Raw genomic sequence first — 20,977 nt, 5'->3', positions numbered from 1 at the left:
ATTTTACTCACTAATAAAGTAGTTACCTATTTTTTAACTAACCATATCTTTTCATATTTATCCCTATTAAATATCTTACAATAAATATAAAATTATTATCAATAAGAGCTTTTAAAAAAAGGTAACAATTATACCTTAAAAAATTAAAAATACCTTAATTTTTTAACATCCAACTCCTAAAAAATTACTTTATATTTTTAAACAGAGTGAGTATTATATAAAGTATAAAATAAATTATCGCATTTGTATTTTATTAAAAATCCTACTCTACGCTCAAACTTTACCCTATAAATAAATAGAACAATATATTTAATTTAGCCATTAAAATAATTATTGTACCAAAGAAAAATATTTTCTAAAGGAATATATATGTTGAAATTTAACAAAGAGAAAACAACAATAAAATCTTTTAAATTATATAAATAATAATTTAATCTCTTAAAATATCATAATTTTACTAAAATTTTTATAAATTTTTGTATCAATAAATCTTAAATTGAAAAGATCATGTTACCTTTATTGATAAGTTTTGATTTTTTATTCAATTCTTATAATTCTTTGAATAAAAATTATTATTCCTTAAACAAAAGTTATGATTGAGATTTGTTATTTTGAGAACTTATTTTTCAATAACAAAAATTACATTTGTTAAGTTGTGATTTGTTGTTCAACTCTTACAATTCACAGAATAAAAGTTATTATTTCTTAAACAAAAATTACAATTATAGTTTGTTATTTTGAAAAGTTTTTCAACAAAATTTCACTTAATAAATTGTGATTTCTTGTTTAGTTCTTATAATTTACAAAACAAAAGTTATTATTTTTTAAGTAAAAGTTGTGATTGAAATTTATTATCTCTAATAAAGATAAAATGATCTTTTCACTTTAAAATTCATTAACATATAAGTCCTAATATTTTTATTTTAAAATTTAATAATATAAAAGTTCTTAAAAATTTTAGTAAAATAATAATATTTTAAAAAAATTAGATTGTCATTTATATAATTTAAAAAATTTTATTATCATTTTTCTTTTAACAAATCTCAATCACATTGATTTTTTTTTACCAACATCACATTAATGGTTTCGAATCACCAAATTTATTTGCAAGATTTAAAAATATAAAATGCAAACAGTCTTTTAAGATTAATTTAATTTAATATAATTAAAAATAAAAGCAATACGAAAATAAAATTAAATAATTTGAATAATTAAAAAATTATTACAATTATCACAAATATGTTTTGGAATTATAATATCTTTAAATTATTATTACAAATACAAAGCTTACTTCATCTAAAGATACAAAGTAATAATAGTTTTTTTTTTTTGGTCAACAATGTAATAGTACATTTTAAATATTATTATCAAATCAAAAAAAATGTATATATAATAGACAAACTTCAGCAAACAATGTTATGATATGTAATAGTATAATAAACAGTTTGTAAATTAAGATTTCAGATTATATAAATAAAATTATGATATTAAATTAATAATAATACTTTATTACCATAATCTTAGATTTCATTTCAAAATCCTGGTTTTTTTTTTTAATTTCCAAAAAAAGAAAAGAACTCGTAGCAGAGGGGCAGGGTAAGGGGCAGGGTGATAAAGATCAGACCAAAGAAAATCATCAGACAACCGCACCAACACACGACAGGGAAATCTGAAGAGAAAGGGAAAGATTTTTGTAAAAAGGAAAAAAAATATTTAGAGAAAAAAAAAACAAAAGAAAAGAAGAGAGATGAAGAACCAGGATTAAGGATTATTCCCTTGAAGGAGGTGGTGATGGTGGCTGGTGAGATTGTTCATATCTTCAAAACCTTAACCTTATTTGTTCTCTCTCTCACCAACCATCTCCAATCGAACCTTCTTCTTCTTCTTCATCTTCATCATCTTCGTCCCCCATGCGACGATCTAGAGCCGCAGATCCAACAACAGCCACAATCAGCAAACAGATCGGTCTAGAATTGAAGAACCCAGTGAAGGAAATCAGATTCAGAGGCGTGAGGAAGCGGCCATGGGGTCGATTCGCCGCGGAGATCAGAGATCCATGGAAGAAAGCGCGTGTCTGGCTCGGCACCTTCGACTCCGCCGAGGATGCTGCGCGTGCGTACGACGCGGCGGCTCTGTCGTTTCGCGGACCAAAGGCCAAGACCAATTTCCCTTTGACGAACCCTGAATCGGGCTTGTCTCAGATTCCTTTTTATAATCAGAGAGATTTCGAAGACCATCATCGTAATCTCTCGAAGTTCGATCCTTCCGTTCAGGTGAATCGGCCGACGACGAGCAGTATGAGCAGCACCGTCGAGTCTTTCAGTGGTCCGAGGTTGTCCAATCCGGTGCTGTCGGTCCCGAGGGTTCAGCGAAGGCCTGTGAACCCTGTTCCACCAGATGATTGCCATAGTGATTGTGATTCTTCGTCTTCGGTAATTGAGGATGAGGATTGTGTCCTCACTTCTTCGTTCTGCAAAATCCTCCCGTTCGATCTGAACCACCCGCCGCAGATGGACGACGACAACGGCCTCTCTGCCGATGACCTCCAAGCCACCGTCTTACGTCTCTGATGCCCCCGATGATGACGATGGTCAGTATCTTTAGTCATTCTATCTTATTTTCTCAGGAAAATGTGATTTTCTGGGGAAAATTACCTGGGGAAAACACAGGTTTTGCTGGGTGGCTAAAGAGTTTTATTATTATTATTATTTTTTGCGTCCTCACGTTATTTATTGAGAGAAAAAAATTTTAAAAAAATTACCACTTTATTAGGTAATTATGATTTAGAATTAGATATCTATGTGGTCTGGTGATGCGATCTTCAACTTCACGGACACTCATAGTCTGTGTTGTATTAAGTTATAAGATGATCTTATCTCTTCCCATGCCATTCGATTTCAGGATCTTGAAGTACTGTTTCATGATCTTCTTGTTTAGCTCTTAGATTTTTTTTTTTAAATTTCTTCTGTACAAAAGGTTACCCTTATTTAGATGAGAAAATAAATTACATTTTGATCGTATTCTTCTTTCTCTGTTCTATTTTCTTCAGAAAATTTTGCTGTTTTGGGACAAAGGTTCCATGGAATGGAATGGAATGCTTACGGATTGCCAATAGTGGGAAAGTAAAGTAAAAGTGAAATTTTTGGTTTCCATTTTTTATTTGGATTTAAATAAAAATAATCTAGGCGGCTTATGGATAGATAAATTTAAATTTAGATTTTAAATTTAAAATCTACATTTAAAAATCATGTTTAAAAAAAAAATTTGCTTGGCTAGTGTGAAAATTTAAGAGTGACAAGTTTATTTCTACGAAAAGGGCTGAGTAATAGAGGTGCTAATAATAAAAACACAAATTGAATGAGGGGGATGAAATGGTCAAAATTTGTAAAAACATTTTAAAATTATAAAAGAGTTATAATAAAAATTAAATTTGAAATTAAATTAAAATGATTAAAGTGTCAAAATATTCTGAAATTTTGTTGTAAGGAGTATTAGGTATTTTAAATTTTTTGTTTGAAGTAATATTGCTTTAAAATTAAAAAAAAATAAAAAGTGTAATTATGTCTTGTTATTTTTTTAAGCGGTTGTTACCTGGTATTTTTAAAAAATAAAATAAAATAACAGATTCACATGTGATTTCATCCCTGCTCCTCCTTCTTCCTCCTGCAAAAATCCAATGCTGGATCTAAAACAATGAGTGAGATCAAGCAAACCCAACGCAGTGAATTCCAGGAGAGAGAATTAAATCAAACCCAAATCATGAATGATATGTTCTTCTTTGCCGAAATCGAAACAGAAAAGGGGAAGATCGAAAGAGGGAAATATGCAGAAGCTCCAATTCTGGAAGATTGAAAGGGGAAGATCGTTGGAGAAAGGAAAATTTAAAGTCAAGCACTTCAGTATCAAAACAAAATCGAATCAGAGTTTTCTGGGTTCTTTGTTTTTTTTTTTTTTTTTGCCAGGTAGTATGAATTCACCCACTTGAGCTTTTTCTCTATCATGCACAGCATGAATCAGTCAGAATGAAATTGTCTGCATACAATCCAATCATGCTAGGATAGATAGGATCGTCATCAAATTGATCAAAATGCCTTCCATTCTTTCCAAATGAATTAAGATTCAATCGATAATATAGTTACAAATTATTCAGAAATTGAAATCAGAAAAACCCTGAAATTGCTTAAAGATTCTCACATTCCCAATAGCACTAAATGAGATCTACTTGCAGTGGAAGATAGAATCACACTAATCCATTAGAAAATTAGAAAGCAGAATTACCTCTCCAGCTAAGTATTCAAGTCCTATTTAATTACTAAAAAATAATAGAATAGAATGAATTGAAAAAATTAACAAAAAAATAAATTAAATCATCCTTTCTCCTCATAATAAGTACTTTCTCTGTTTCAAATTTTAAGATATTTTTTAAAGAGTTTTTTCGTCTTAAAATAAAAAATATTTTGAATAAATTAAGGTTATGTGAAATGTATCAATTTTAATATTACTCTTTCTCTCTTTATAATTAATTTTCATTTCTTCTCTTTTTAATATATTGAATTATAGGTATTTTGAAAAGTTCATATTTTTATTTTGAAAAGATAAAGTTATTAAATATATTTAATAAGATTTATTAGTATATGAGATCTGTGTAAAAGTATCTTATAATTTAAAAGAGATGGAATATAATAAAATTTATTAATATATATTATAAATATAAAAATTATAATATATTTTAATAATTTTATAAATTATGATTCTCAACTCTATAAATTTAATCACACCTTTATTTATAAATGTGATTCAATATTTTTTTTTTGATTGTCTCATGCTTATTTTTACCTTTTCAATCATTTTTTTTTTATTTCTTTCTAATATCAAGGACAATGGCTACGTAGACTGGTTAGGGTCTAGGATATCGCATGGAGAGAGAGAGAGAATCAAATCAACGAAAACAAAGGGGAAGCAGATCCACTCCGGCCTCCGCGGCGCTCCCCTTGCGCGTCCCTTCTCGTCCTTCATTGTCGTCGTCATCATCATCTCCATCTCTATTCTCATATTAATAAGGAATGTTCATATTAAGTCAACTGTAAAACTATTAAATAACAATCTCTCTCATGAATATTTTAAAAATATTTTTTATATATTTATTTAATATGATTACATGTTTCAAAACTTAAACTTGAGATTACAGGATAAATTTATTCATCTCCCTGAATCAGTAGAACCAAAATAAATAATTTTAAGTTGTTAAAATTTAATCTGGATAATATACAATTGCAATAAACTAAATAAATAAATAATTTTAATTTAATAACAATATACGACCGAAAATTATGCAGATTAAATTTTAATAATTTAAATTTATTTATTTTTATATGATGATTATTTTATTAAAAATTAAATTTGTTAAAAAATAATTAAATCTGAATCATTCGCTTTATAATTTAATAGTGGAGGGGATGAGATGAGGAGAAGATAAGGAGGAGGGGGGTAAGGAGAGGATTGAAAAAGGATAGAGAGAAAAAGAGGGTACTAAACTTGATAGGAAGCGATTCTTCTAACGCATCCAGAGATCATAGACCATGGAACATGCTCTGCACCTCCTCATCATCTTCCTGAATGTCACCATCCCTGTTAAACGACAAATCGTTGTTGCTGTCGTTGTGGGTTTCGATATACGACAAGCTCTCGGAGGAGTCAACGTCCAAGAAGGAACGGTACGGTCATTGGGGGGTCGGAGACGGCGAAGGAAGAGGAAACGTTGATGGTGAAGGTGTGACCCACCAAAACCTCCATGAGAGGAGAGTGAGAGGAGGAAAAGGGAAGAATGAGTGGGTGGGACTAGCCTTAGCTGATGTGTCGTCTAGCTTTCAGGCAATATTCCTGGTTTTTTAATTTTTCTCTTTCTGGATTGAAGCTTTTGAGGAAGAAGACCAGTGGAAAGGGAAGAGTGTACTCTCTTTTTTTTTCTCTTCTTATCTCTCCTCTTTTTCCATCTTTAATTTTTATATTATTTTATTAAATAATTTTTTTAAAAAATAAAATTAATAAATAATAGAGATGAGGGAAGTAGGAAAAAAAAAAAAATCCTCTTCCCGATGCAAAGAGAGGGGAAGAAGGACAGTGCAGACTGCAGGGAAAAGAAGAGAAGAACATGTATAAGTTTAACAGTCAAACGTTGATACTCTTTCAATATATAATTCACTTTTTAAAAATATAATTTAATTTACTTTATAAATTATTTATTAATAAAATTATTTTATTTTAAATTAAAATTTTTAAATTATTTTTAAAAAATAAAAGATAAAAAAATAATATTATATAATTAATTTATTTTTTACTTTTTGTTTGAGGGTTATATTTAAAATTTTATTTATTTTTATTCCTTATATTTTTATTATATTAATATTAATAATATTTGTAAAAATAATTTATAAATAAGATTAAAAAGAGTATAAGTTAACATCAAAGGATGTAAACTTTCAATTCTGTGTTGCCATCTCTCCGTAAAACTTTAGGTTAATCTTTATTTTTGGGATGATAACCAGGAAACTTTTGGATTTTAGAGAATAAGTGGGATGAGATGTAGATGAATATGGAAATAAGTTTGGAGGCGATGAATCTTGTAGAAAATGCTAATCAAGTAAGTACATTTTGGCCAAAAAATATATTTTTAAAATAAAAAAATTTGGTAAGTTGAAATTTGAAAGCCAAGCAATGCTTCGCAGTCTAAAACTTGTTTATGAACGGGAGAATTTTAATTAAAAACCTTGCACTGATTTAATTTCAAATTAGAATCAATAGAATCTAAAATTGCATTGTAAAACTTAAGAATTGAATTGAAAATATATTTTAATAAGAAATGAGTAAAATGTCTTTCATTTTTTAAAAGATAAATAAGTAAATTGGCCCTTACATTATAGATCCAAAATTATCTGAGATCCTAAACTTATCTTTTATGCAATATTTTCCTTAAACTTTTGAAAATGATATAATTTGACTTTTGCTATTAGCAAAACTTAACTTTTACAGTTAGTTGATTAGAAAATGATAAAAAAGAATACAAAAAAAAGACAAAAAATTCCTTGGTCTTTTTTGTAATTGTTTGGGCCATTATTTGCAATTGTTTGGTCTTTACAATAATTTTGGGGTTAGTTTTTATAATTTTGATGTCCTTTTAGATCATTTTTTAGTCAACTAACAATCAAAATTAACTTTTATTAATAGTAAGAGTTAGATTACACTATTTTTAAAAGTTAAAAGGAAATATTATATAAAAGATGAGTTTAGGGTTTTAAACCCTTCTAAACTTATAGTTTAAGGACTAATTTGTTCATTTATCTAAATGAAATAAGCTTGTTAAAACTCTAAATTTTCTTGTCATTTTATTAGTGTGTAATGATTAATTTACTAGTAAAACTTATCAATGTACCAATTACATATTCAATCTTGTTAACTTATTATGATATGAAGTGGATTTGTAAACATTCTTATAAAACTTGTCATTTCAATAATGCCTACTTGTGAATTTATTAAAGTAGTGTTTGAATTGATGAATTCTAACTTCAAGTTTTGTTTTAAAATATTGTATTTCAAATTTTACATTTAATTTTTTTAATTAGAAATAGGGCAAAGCCCAAACTATTATTTAACAAAAAAGTAATACAGGATCATTATGATCCCTGTTATTTTGATACAACCACTCAATGAGACTTTTAGGAGGTTCAGAAAGAATTCTACACTTAATACATTAATTCATACAAGATTTTGCAATCTAGTTGGCACACTTATTGTTTTCCCTGCACGTATAATTCACCCTTATTTTTCAATTCTTTGTTAGAAGTTTAATTGCATGCCATGCCTACTATTGATGACTATCATTACCCTCAAGCGCCTCTTCTACCTCATGACCTATAGACATGTTGTCACTTTCTACAATAAGCTTAGTCATTTTGAGACTATAAATCACCTGTACAAGTTCCCAAATTATAGATGGAATCTCTCATCCATTGACCTCTAGTGTTGCGAAAGATACCACTACAACTAGCTCTACCTGGGTTGCATCCCATAACACCATCAATGTTAAGCTTGATCCAATCATTCATGGGAGGCTCCCAACTGCTTTGCATTGGTCTTAACATGCTCGTTGATCTCACATCATTCTTTGAGCTTGTTTGCACTACTCTAGCAAAGTATAGAATCTTTCTTTGAGTGCTAATGATAAAGCAAAAACCCTATTAAATATTCTATCATTTCTAGATCTCCAAAGGTAATAGATTGCAGTTGCAAAAAGAACACCCCAATCTAGTCCATTGTGTTGTCTTCTATTTTGCAAGTTCTAAGCAAACTAATTTTTCTTGTCTAAAGAGAAAAATATACCTTCTTCATGAGATGAAATGAAATAATTTTAGGCATCACTTGCTTCAATATAGTTTTGAGTGACATATAACACATCTTCCACTTTATTATGACAAATATCATAGCAATTAGAAGCCTTAAAAATCAAGTTTCTTCTTTGTACTGTTACAATCAACTCATGCAATGCTGACCTTATAAAGGTTTGGACTCTTCTAGATCTTTCCATTGCCAAATTAATTTTCAAATCAGATCTTAGGCTATACTAAATGCTTGACTCAAAACTTCATATATAGAGGAGACTGTAAAAGTTTTCTTAGTTTCAAGTTCCCATCCAATCTTGTCATGGCCATCATTCTGCCTTGGTAGGTGGTGACCCACTATTAACCTAAGTTCATTTTCATTAAGGTAATTCAACAACATAGGCAAGTTCCAGTCTCTTTGGTCATTCATTGCTTCTGAAACTTTCATATCAATCATCTTTGCAAGAATTTATTGTGTGTAGTAATCTATCAATGCTTAGAATAGACAAAATCATTTTGGCCATAGAGATGCACTTAATCATAAAAGTAAGTATATGTGCTCAACAAAAATAATAATCAACCTAAATTGACACAATATACATTGCATCAACAAAATAAAGAGGCATTACAAGGAACAAAAAGCAATGTCTTATACACCAATCTACACCTTTGCTACTTCCCTAACCGTACTCATTCTTGTAAAAATTGTTAACCATGAGGAATGAGATTTAAAAAGTCCTGGTATGTAGACTTAATATGTAATGCTATGTACAGATGCAACTTATCATGCAATTGCTACGTGGCATAAAGACATTTATCTAAACAAATATTTCCAAACAACTGAACAAGTATTTAAATGCATGAATATACCATAAATCCCTCTACATATTATTCCTGGAACTAAGTCACTCGACCAAAGATGAGTTAGTCCAAACTAATAGCCATTCGTTAAGTCCAATGAGGACTTACCATATGATAAGTAATCTTTGAACAAAATTTCCAACAACACATTTTAAAACCCAACAGGTTATGCAAGCTACTATCCGAACAAGAAACATATTCAAACAATTTTTATACTTCTAAACACAATGTGTCATGAAAAAAATATACATATATATATCATCTCATTTGGCAATAAAATTTTCAAACAATAAAACATACTTTCCAAATATAATATAATTTTTCAAACACAATAAAACCACACATAATCAATTACAACTATGGTTTCAAAAACCAGACTTGAGAAGGAAGACGCCATCTTCATTTCTTCACTTTGGTTGCACGAAGATAGAAAAGGACATGTGGCATTGTTCCTTTCCCTCTACTCTCTTCTAAATTTTTCAAATGCTTTAATGTTAAAACAACCTTACTATGCACACTTTACAGTGCACATTATTATCTTTATAATTTTTCTTTCTTTATTTATTACCTTGATTGTAAAGTGATTGAATAGGTAGCAATATCAGGAAGGTAAATTAAGTGCTTACATAATGATATAAGAAATAGCCTATGAAGATTTAGGAAAACCTTTTTACTTTGAATGTTTGAATTATAAATTTTTTTGCTCATTTAGTATTTTATATCAAATAATTATTACTATAAATATATATATATATATATATATCTTTTCTTTATAGTTTATACATTTCTCTTTAATAAAATTTTAATTTCAGTTTAATATTAATATTTAAAATTTAAGATATATTAAATTAATTATGAATGGTTTGATCGTCATCTAATCATTAACTCTTAAATCAGTATATTATTCAATTCAATGATTAGTTTGGTATTTGAAACCTTGATTATCACACACCACCGCATATTAAAAATGATTACCTTGTGTTTTGAATAATAATTTTTCCTTTACCATTTCCTCCAATCTTTTGAGCAACATGATCTATATAATCATTTAATAATATATAGTTTTAATTTTATAGTTAACAACAATACTTAATTCTAAATAAAGTTAGGAAATATAGGCTTAACCCATATTTAGTACTAAATCAAGGTTAGTATGCATTTTAATCCTTCTAAAAATTCTTTCTAACATCCTCTTACTCTTATGAGCTCTAATTACACCTTAAACCAATCCCAACATCAATATTTCATCATCATATAATCGTAAAATTCATCCCAAAAATACCTCAAAAATAAAAAATTATCCTCAAGCATCAAGCCAACATCAATCCTAATGGTTCATATTCAACCAAAATTCCACCATATAAGTCTAAGGTTTTACTCAAAATTCTCTAATTCAAATTTCAACCTTAAAGAAATATTTTATAGAATATTCAAAATTCTTTTTCTAAAATTCTCATACCTTAATAAATCATATTTAAGCCTCAAATCACCTTTCTATAACCTCAAAAATATCTATTCATTCTTAAATAAATATTTAATAATCAGAGGTTCATCCCTACATATCAGATTCCACATAAATTCAACCATATAAATCTAAATTTTAACTCAAAAATTCTTAAACATGAGTTTCAACCTCAAGAAAATATTCTATAATATTTATTATATCCCTAAGAGCTTTAACCTATATTTTTAATCCATCATATCATCAGATTAACTATCCTATAGAAAAATCCTAATCAGAATATTTACTCTATTCTACAAAATAATCATATCACTAGAAAGCTAATATTATTTAGAAAATAACTATAAAATTAATTTTGTACTTAAATAATTTTTTTAAATGCTAATCTAAACAGGAAAGTTGAAACATACCTGAAGAAAAAGAAAATAATCTCTCCTTGCGAGAAAACACCAAGCAACGTGAGAGGAAGAAAGAAAAATAATATAAAAATGAGATTGTGGGTCCCAAAATTATATATAAAAAAAACTATAGGTTTGAATTTAATTATTCAAACCTTTGAGCCATTACTTGCAATTTTCACAAATTGCATCTTGGGCTATTAGTTACAATTTTCACAAATTACAAAAGTTTATTTTTCTTTTGCTTCTGCATGTGCCTCCACAATGCGCATCGCTCCTTTGCATTTCTCTCTTTTCACATCTATCCGATGTGGGACTTCTACAGTCTCTTTTTTTTTACTTTCTTTTCTTTTTTTTTAACTCACACACACATTTTAAATCTTAAAATTATATCTTAATAAAATATTTCTTATATAATTTTAAACCTAAGTTTTTAATTCATAATTAAATTTCTAACCATATTATTATTTTCAAATAACCTCAAATAATATAAATTCCTATTATTATCTTTTTTTTAATGAAACTTAAATTCCATAAATTTTTTTATCTAAAAATTAGGATGTTACAATTCTCCCCTCCTTTTAGAAATTTTGTTCTCAAAATTTAATGTTGGTAAGCTTAAAAACTATGTACCTAAGCAAATAAATGTGGATAATCTCGCCTCATACTCTCCTCGGTCTCCTAGGTAGTATATCACCTAGGGCTCCACCCTTCCAAATCACCTTCATGAGTCGGATGGTCTTATTGCACAGTTGTTTGTCCTTAAAGTCCTCAATTCGCTCCGGTTCGGATTTAAAGGTCAAATTCTCCCTCAATTCCACTTCTTCAGGTTCAATAACATATGAGGGATCCGGGTTGTACTTCTTCAACTATGATACGTGGAACACATTATGGATACCTGCAATTTGTAGAGGCAATGCAACTCTATATGTAGTAGATCTAATTCGCTCCAAGATCTCATACGGGCCCATAAATTTAGGTGTCAACTTCTTTGCCTTAATGGATCTACCAATGCCTGTCATCGGAGAAACCTTTAAAAATACATGATCTCCTATTTCAAACTCTAACGGTCGTCTCCTCTTATCGGCATAGCTCTTCTGTCGGCTCTAAGCTGTTAGCAATTTTTGCTTAATCATAGCAATCTTCTGGGTGGTCTGCTCTACAATTTCTGGACCAATGATACTCCTCTCACTTAATTCTGTCCAACACAAAGGCGATCTACACTTCCTTCCATACAAGGCCTCATAACGCACCATCCCAATACTAGAATGATAGTTGTTATTATAAGCAAATTCAGCTAATGGCAAATGATTATCCCAACTACCTGGTAGTTCAATGGCACAAGCTCTCAACATGTCCTCCAAAGCTTGGATCATCCTCTCTATTTGTCTATCTGTTTGGGGGTGGTATGCGATGCTAAAACTCAGTCTGGTACCCATAGCCTTCTGTAGCGCACCCCAAAAGTTTGAAGTGAACCTTGGGTCACAATTTGACACAATTCTAAAGGGTATACCATGAAGTCTAACTATCTCTTTAATGTATATCTCAACAAATTTTTCTAATGTAGAGGTAAACTTGATCACTAAAAAGTGAGCCGATTTGGTGAGTCAGTCCACGATTACCTAAATAGCATCCTTACTCGAGGGTGTTCTTGGTAGTCCAGTGATGAAATCTATGGAAATATCGTCCCATTTCCACTTTGGAATATCTAACAGTTCCAGCATTCCAGCTAGCTTCTGATGTTCTATCTTTATCTTCTAACACGTCAAACATCTAGAAACAAATTCGGTTACATCTCTCTTCATTCCTGGCCACCACCAACCTCGCTTTAAATCATAGTACATTTTAGTTATACTAGGATGAATTGTATATTTGCTCCTACGAGCTTCTTCTAAAACTATATTCCTTAATCTTGGATCATTAGGTACACAAACTCTACCTTTATACCTCATCATTGTGTCCTCAAAGATGGTAAAATTTAGGGCTTTACCTGCCACTATCTCCTTCCTTATATTCCTCACGTAGTCATCACTCTGCTGTAAGACTCTAAGATCTTCCCAGAATTTGCTCTCAAAGTCTGCTACCTGGAGTGCGGCCATTTGATGTTCGATCACATCTACTGGAACATCATGAAAACTATTTCATAAATGATATTCATGAACCATCAAATGTGCAGTATGAATAGTCTTCCTACTTAAGGCGTTAGCTACCACGTTAGCCTTACTCGGATGGTAATGTAATTCAAAGTCATAATCCTTCAGAAATTCCATCCATCGTCGCTGCCTCATATTAAGCTCTTTCTGATCAAATAAATACTTCAGGCTCTTATGGTCACTGAAGATTTAAAACTTAGATCCATACAAGTAGTGTCTCCATATCTTCAAAGCAAACACAACTGTAGCCAACTCCAAGTCATGTGTAGGGTAATTTTCCTCGTGTGGCCTCAACTGTCTAGAGGAATAGGCAACCACTCGGTCATCTTGCATCAAAACACATCCTAAACCCTTTAAAGAAGCATCAGTGTACAGAGTGTACGGCACCACAAGGTCAGGAATAGTCAACACTGGAGTAATGGTTAACCTCTTTTTCAATTCTTGGAAAGCAGCTTCACATTTGTCAGTCCAAATAAATAGGACATCCTTTTTAGTCAGCTTAGTCAAGGGCATCACAATTTGTGAAAATCCCTTAATAAAGCGACGATAATAACCTACTAAACCTAGAAAGCTTCGTATCTCCGTCACAAATTTTGGCTGTTCCCACTTCATCATTGCATCAATCTTGCTAGGATCCATTGCAACTCCATCTCTGGACACAACATGGCTCAAAAACTTTACTTCTTGGAGCCAAAATTCACACTTGTTTAATTTGGCATAAAGTTTATGTTCTCTCAAAACTTGCAAGACGATTCTTAAATGCTCGCCATGAGCCTCCTCATCCTTTGAATAAATAAAAATGTCATCAATAAACACTACTATAAACTTATCTAAATAGGGTTGAAAGATCCTATTCATGTAATCCATGAATACCGTAGAAGCATTTGTAAGTCCAAACGGCATTACCATGAATTCATAATGCCCATATCTCGTCTAAAATGCTATCTTAGGTATATCCTCCGCTCTTACTCTCAATTGGTGATACCCTAACCTTAAGTCAATCTTTGAGAAAACTGCTGATCCTATAAGCTGATCTAGCAAATCATCGATTCTCGAAAGTGGATATTTGTTCTTGATGGTTACTTTATTCAATTGTCTATAATCAATGCACAATCGAAGGCTTCCATCCTTCTTCTTCACAAAAAGAACTGGAGATACCCCAAGGTGAAACACTTGGTCTGATGAAACCCTTCTCAAGTAGCTCTTCAATTTGCTTTTTCAATTCTGCTAACTTTGAGGGGGACATTCAATAAGGAGCCTTAGAAATTAGCCCTGTACCAGGTACCAATTCAATTGCGAACTCTACCTCACGCTTCGGGGGTAAACTGGAGACTTCGTCTAGAAATACATCTGCAAATTCTTTGACAATAGGAATATTCTTCACGCCTTCATCAATCTCAGCTTGGATAGAGAAGAAAACCATGTAGGCCTGGCAACCGTTCTTCATATATCTATCAACTTGCACCACCGACAAGAAAATATGATCTTGAGTCTCGACTGGAGTCACCGACAAAGAAGATAAAGACACACTCCTCTCTCTACAATCTAGGATAGCACCATTTACAGCCATCCAATTCATTCCCACAATTACATCTATACCTCTTAGGGGTAGGATAATTAAGTCCATAGTTGTTTTCTTATTTTTAAACTCGACCACTAGGTTAAGGCATGCCTTAACGGTCCTCACAGATTCTCCCGCAGGAGTAGACACATTCATTTTAAAAGGTAAAATACACACGGGCAAATTAAGGTTCTTTACACAAGTTTCAGAAATAAAAGAATGTGTAGCACCTGAATCAAACAGTGTAACAATATCATGATAAAGGATTTTGATGTTACCTCTAATGGCATCTGGGGAGTTCATCGTGTCCTGAGTAAGGGCAAACACACGGCCAGAGACAGTAGGATGCTAGGAAGGGTTCTTCATGTTTGAGCTCTGGTTGTCCCCACAAAACTTTGCAATGTGACCGGGTTTGCCACAAATGTAACAGACCCAGCACTGTCCGAAGTAACGACGCCCGTATTTAGTGCACTGCTGAGAGCTCGCTATACTTAGGGCAGGGGTAGATACTATTAGGCTCCTCTGTGACCCGTGATAACTACTATGATAGCTCTTCTATCCTTGGCCCTTTTGAAATGGACCCTTCTGCCTTCCTTGGTTCCATGAGCTACTCAAACCCTGATGGTTTTTCTTCATAATGCCTCCGGTGGGTCGGGGGTAGGTTGGGGGTCTACTATATAAATAACCCCTCTTCTCTTTCTTGACCTCCTTCTTACTGCGAGCTACTACTTGTAGTTTTATGCACATTTTTTCATAATCTCGGATATCTAGATGAGCCAATTGCTCCCTCAATTCTGGTCTAGCCTTCTCCAATAAGTACTTGGCCTTCCATTCAAAATCATCCCTATACTACAGGTACGTGGAGTATCTAGATAACTCCTGAAACTTAGCAATGAATGTGTCCTCATCAAGGTTCCCTTGCTTAAAGGCATGGAACTCAGCTTCCTTTTCAGACCTTAACTCTGATGGAAAGTAATGTCTGAACAATTTTTCCTTGAATTCCTCCCATGTGAGTGTAGAATCATCCCTGGGTCTTGTTGTCTCCCACCAATCTCTTGCTCCCTTTACTAGGAGCACTAATGCTACTTGCACTTTCTGATTACTAATGCACATGACTACTTGAAAGATGGACTCGAGTCTCTTCACCCATTCCTCTACCACAGATGGTTTAAGGTTACCATCAAATGTAGGAGGGTTAAACTTCCTAACAGTTTTCCATACATCAGTAATGGTCAGTCGGGCTCTCTGTTCCTCCTGCCTAATTTCCTCCCTTCTAGACTCATGATCTCTCGGAGTGGCAGGATGTGAGGAACTGCCTTCCCCTACATGACTCTCAACATGAGCCCTATCTCTATTTTTAGTTACCTTTTGCCTCTTTAGCTCCGTCAACTCTTGTTCGTATCCTTGAACCTTGTCTATTAATGTTTTTACAAGCATTCTCAATTCCGCCGAGTCAGGCTCCTCATTTGGCAGTGGCAGTGGTGGGTGCTCATATTGGGATCCTAAGTTACCGCAAGTAACAGGCATTTTCTCTCCCCTCCTAAAGGATATAAGATATAAAAAATAAAATTAGCCTAACCATATAATGGCCATACAATGAGAAGCACCATAACAATGTATATAGCCAACCAACTATATGCAATGCACCACACATATTAATACATATTAAATTCAAACAAGTAATAGTTTCAAACAAAAGTTTAAATAAGTATCACTAAAATAGAGACTCAAAACATGATGCTCTGATACCAATATGTAACACCCTCAAAAATACAAACCGATTTTTTGCAAATTATTAATTCAATAAATCATTTTTTTTCATTGAACCCTTATCATGGTAGAAAAATTTCTATCATGATACATCCAAGACAATATACCACAGGTCTTAAAATATCTCAAAAAGCAATTAGAACTATGAGGGACAGATAGGATCCTCATGGCATGATATTTAAATCAGGTCATGAATCAAGGGGGACAAACATAATCCTTTTGGTCATATAAATGCATTTAATAAAAAGGATTAGAGTTTACATGTTGTCAAAATAAGAAATGTCCTAGGTTGGCACAAAGTACATTGCATAATACAAAATGAGAGGCAACGTAAAAGATGGTGTCTCATACACCAAAGTTACGCCTCTGGTGCTTTCTCGGTCGGACTTGCTCCTGTAAAAATGTTAACCACGAGGAATGAGACTTAAAAGTCCCAGTAATCAAAAATTAATATGTAATGATGCATGTAGATGTAACTAATCATGCGATTGCTAAGTGGGCACACAAAACATTTAACCGAACAATATTTTCAAACAAACCGAACAAGTATTTAATTTGCATGACTGCACCTTATATCCTCCTTTCGCCATGCTCGGATGCCAAATCACCCAGCCAAAGGTAAGTTGGACCAAGCGACACATCACTCATTGGGTCCAATGAGGGCTTACCACGTGGTAATAATTAACCGAACAGAAATTTCCATTAACACCATACATTAAAATACCCTGACAAGTCATGCATCATTCAAATATCTAAACAGAAATATATCCGAACAATAATATCTCATCATGATAAACAAAAATAAATTTTTAACCCACTTGAAAATAATTTCAAACAAGTATATACAGTATTTATTTTTAATAATTCTTAATTTTTCCAAACAATAAAACAACACATAACCATTCACAAACACGCCCATCACAACACATTAATAATGGTTACCTTGTATCTTGAATAACAAGTTTCCCTTCACAACTCCTCTTTCACCACTATCTTTGTCAATATAATCTACATAATTATTTCACAATACTATATATTAATTTTACATTAAAATTAATAAATAACTCTAAATTAAAGAGTTAGAAAGTCTTAGGCCTAAAATCCATATTAACACTAATTTAAGATTTATACCTCATTTAACTTCCTAAATTCTTTTTCTAAAATTCTCATACCTTAATAAATCATATTTAAGCCTCAAATCACCTTTCTATAACCTCAAAAATATCTATTCATTCTTAAATAAATATTTAATAATCAGAGGTTCATCCCTACATCTCAGATTCCACATAAATTCAACCATATAGATCTAAATTTTAACTCAAAAATTCTTAAACATGAGTTTCAACCTCAAAAAAATATTTTATAATATTTATTATATCCTTAAGAGCTGTAATCTATATTTTTAATCCATCATATCATCAGATTAACTATCTTATAGAAAAATCCTAATCAAAATATTTACTCTATTCTACAAAATAATCATATCACTAGAAAGCTAATATTATTTAGAAAATAACTATAAAATTAATTGTGCACTTAAATAATTTTTTTAAATGCTAATCTAAACAGGAAAGTTGGAACATACCTGAAGAAAAAGAAAATAATCTGTCCTTGCAAGAAAACACCGAGCAACGTGAGAGGAAGAGAGAAAAATAATATAAAAATAGGATTGTGGGTCCCAAAATTATATATAAAAAAACTATAGGTTTGAATTTAATTATTCAAACCTTTGGGCCATTACTTGTAATTTTCACAAATTGCATCTTGGGCCATTAGTTGCAATTTTCACAAATTGCAAAAGTTTCTTTTTCTTTTGCTTTTGCCTGTGCATCCACGATGCGCATCACTCCTTTATACACGAGGAGCGTTTCTGTCTTCTCACATTTAACCGATGTGGGACTTCTACAGTCTCTTTTTTTTTTACTTTCTTTTTTTTTTAACTCACACACACACACACACATTTTAAATCTTAAAATTATATCTTAATAAAATATTTTTTATATAATTTTAAACCTAAGTTTTTAATTCATGATTAAATTTCTAACCATATTATTATTTTCAAATAACCTCAAATAATATAAATTCCTATGATTATTTTTTTTAATAAAACTTAAATTCCATAAATTTTTTTATCTAAAAATTAGGATGTTACAATTGCTAACAAGGTATTCACTTAAACAATTTGTGGAAGCGGTAATGCATATGTGCAATAATTGAAAGTTGAAGGTTATGGTTGATAGAATTGGGTTTGTAAGATAACAGATGATAGTTGCACCAAATTACATTATACTTTATGTACTAAATTGATTAGAGCAATTAACCCTGCAACTTCATTCAATATTAGAAATGTTCATCTAGTGATGGACAAGATGTTAGTTGAAATAATAATGGGATTGCTTCATAAGGGAGAGGAAGTTTTTGAGGAAGAAGCTAGTAAGAATGAGTTTTATTCAAAATTGAAGAGAAAGCTTCACAAAAAAAAGGTTCCTTGAGTTGAAGAGCATTGTCATTGTAACACTTACCCCGAGTGTTATCCAAAAATCACACAATTCAATTAAACTAAGTGTGGTTAAGGAATTAATCCTAAAACTAACTTAGGAAACAAACCATTTAAATCACTAAGCAAATACACAATTACAAATTAAACATTTAAAGCCTTTAAAAAATTTTATAAGTTCTACCTATAGCACGTGGAAGCAAGCTAGACGAAAGTGAAATAAAAAGATGCTGTCATGACAGCATTAAATTGCTGTCATGACAGCCCTCCTGGGCCAACTTCTGGGAGACACTGTTTCGTCATTCGACCTCCGATCAAAGTGATTTTAAAGCTCACACATCACATTCAAAGGGTACTATAAGTATACCAAATTTCAAAAAGATCCAACGGTCGGATTGAAAATTAAACATGTTAAAAAATTGGTTATTTTTGCTGTCATGACAGCTAAAAAGCTGTCATGACAGCACTTTCGGACCAACTTCCGGAGTGCACCATTTCATCATCTGACCTCCGATCGGAGTGATTCCAAAGCCCGCATGTCACTTTTAAAGAATACTATTAGCATACTAAATTTTGAAAAGATTTAATGGACGGATTAAATTTTGTGCAGGTTACAACATCAATATTGTAGCTGTCATGACAGCAATTTAATGCTGTCATGACAGCACCTCCAGACCAAATTTCAGAGTGTGTCGTTTCTCCGTCTGATATCCGATCAATATGATTCCAAAGCCCACACGAAGCTTATAAAAGGTTTTACTTGTGACCCAAATTTTAAAAAAATCCAACAGTCGGATTAAGATTTGGACACCCGGATGCAAAAGTGCAGCTTTTTAGTAAAAACCATTTTCAAAATTGTCCAAATCTCTTCCTAATGGTCACAAACCTGTGGGAACACTTTGAACACGTCAAATAAGACTAAAAACACCTGATAGAACATTCAAATGATGAAAAACCCCCATACATCAAAATTTGACCGCCCGGGTGCCATTTCCTAAAATGGACCCTAAACCTCCAAAATGCACAAATCATACAAGAGTGGTTACAAATCAATCTAAATACCATGTATTTATATAAATACATATGCTAAACATTTTCACTTAGCTCAGAGCTCTTTGTGGGGCCCACACACCCACTCTCTCTATCCAAGGTGTATGTTTGCTCATAGCACATCATTTGCAATGCAACCACTTTGCATTTGCTTATAAAATCACATATATATCAAAATAAATATTTGCTTGTAATAGAAACTTGGTCTACTAAGTAAATCCATCAAAACCACACACCATAACCAAGTTTCCTAGCCACAAGTCTGCAAACAGACAAAAATTCATACACAAGCACACAATCCACACATATTCACACACACATACATAATCATATCCTACTGGCACCCTAATTCTAAATACATTACAATATATTTGCTCAAAAGAAAGGGGTTGCAGTTCTTTACAAATCACAAGCAAACCCCTAGCTTTGCTCCTTTCCCCGTCCACCACTGGATCCTTCGCCTGGACCTAGAATATTGAAAAGAAAGGGGTGAGACAACCACAGTCTCAGTAACAACGAAATCTACATTGATTATTATAAAGTAAGCCATAATCAAATAAACGAATAATAAATTCAACATAGTATATAATTTAGCCATTTAAAATGTATGAATGCATGACCTAGGCCGGTATGGCATTTCATGACCAACAGAATGCCCCCTGGCACTCTTTAACTCGCAGGTAAGCCTTATACCTACTTGTACCTCCACAGGCACAAAACATAATCTAAGGCATGATCTAATCCACCGAACCTTCTATGCCCCTTCGACGTGAATCCTAAGCAGTTGAAGCTAACTCCCTCCCAGAGCCAGCCCAACTTACTTTCCATGTGAGGGCTACCTTGGCTTAGG

General features: G+C 31.9%; 1 protein-coding gene across 1 annotated transcript; it reads left to right on the top strand.

The window, feature by feature from the left end:
* Positions 1 to 1,630: 1,630 nt before the first annotated feature.
* Positions 1,631 to 3,548, top strand: LOC129317798 (ethylene-responsive transcription factor 3-like). Its single transcript, XM_054962181.1, has 2 exons — positions 1,631 to 2,590; positions 3,050 to 3,548. The coding sequence occupies exon 1, from the start codon at positions 1,911 to 1,913 to the stop codon at positions 2,568 to 2,570; it is 660 nt and encodes a 219-aa protein (XP_054818156.1). The 5' UTR covers positions 1,631 to 1,910; the 3' UTR covers positions 2,571 to 2,590; positions 3,050 to 3,548.
* The last annotated feature ends 17,429 nt before the right edge of the window (positions 3,549 to 20,977 follow it).

This window comes from Prosopis cineraria, unplaced genomic scaffold (assembly GCF_029017545.1).
Source record: "Prosopis cineraria cultivar Desert tree isolate PC_DT_omini unplaced genomic scaffold, ASM2901754v1 PC8, whole genome shotgun sequence".
In the NCBI taxonomy this organism is placed as follows: domain Eukaryota; kingdom Viridiplantae; phylum Streptophyta; class Magnoliopsida; order Fabales; family Fabaceae; genus Prosopis; species Prosopis cineraria.
Note: the sequence above shows the minus strand (reverse complement) of the source record. Positions and strands in the feature narration are given on the sequence as shown.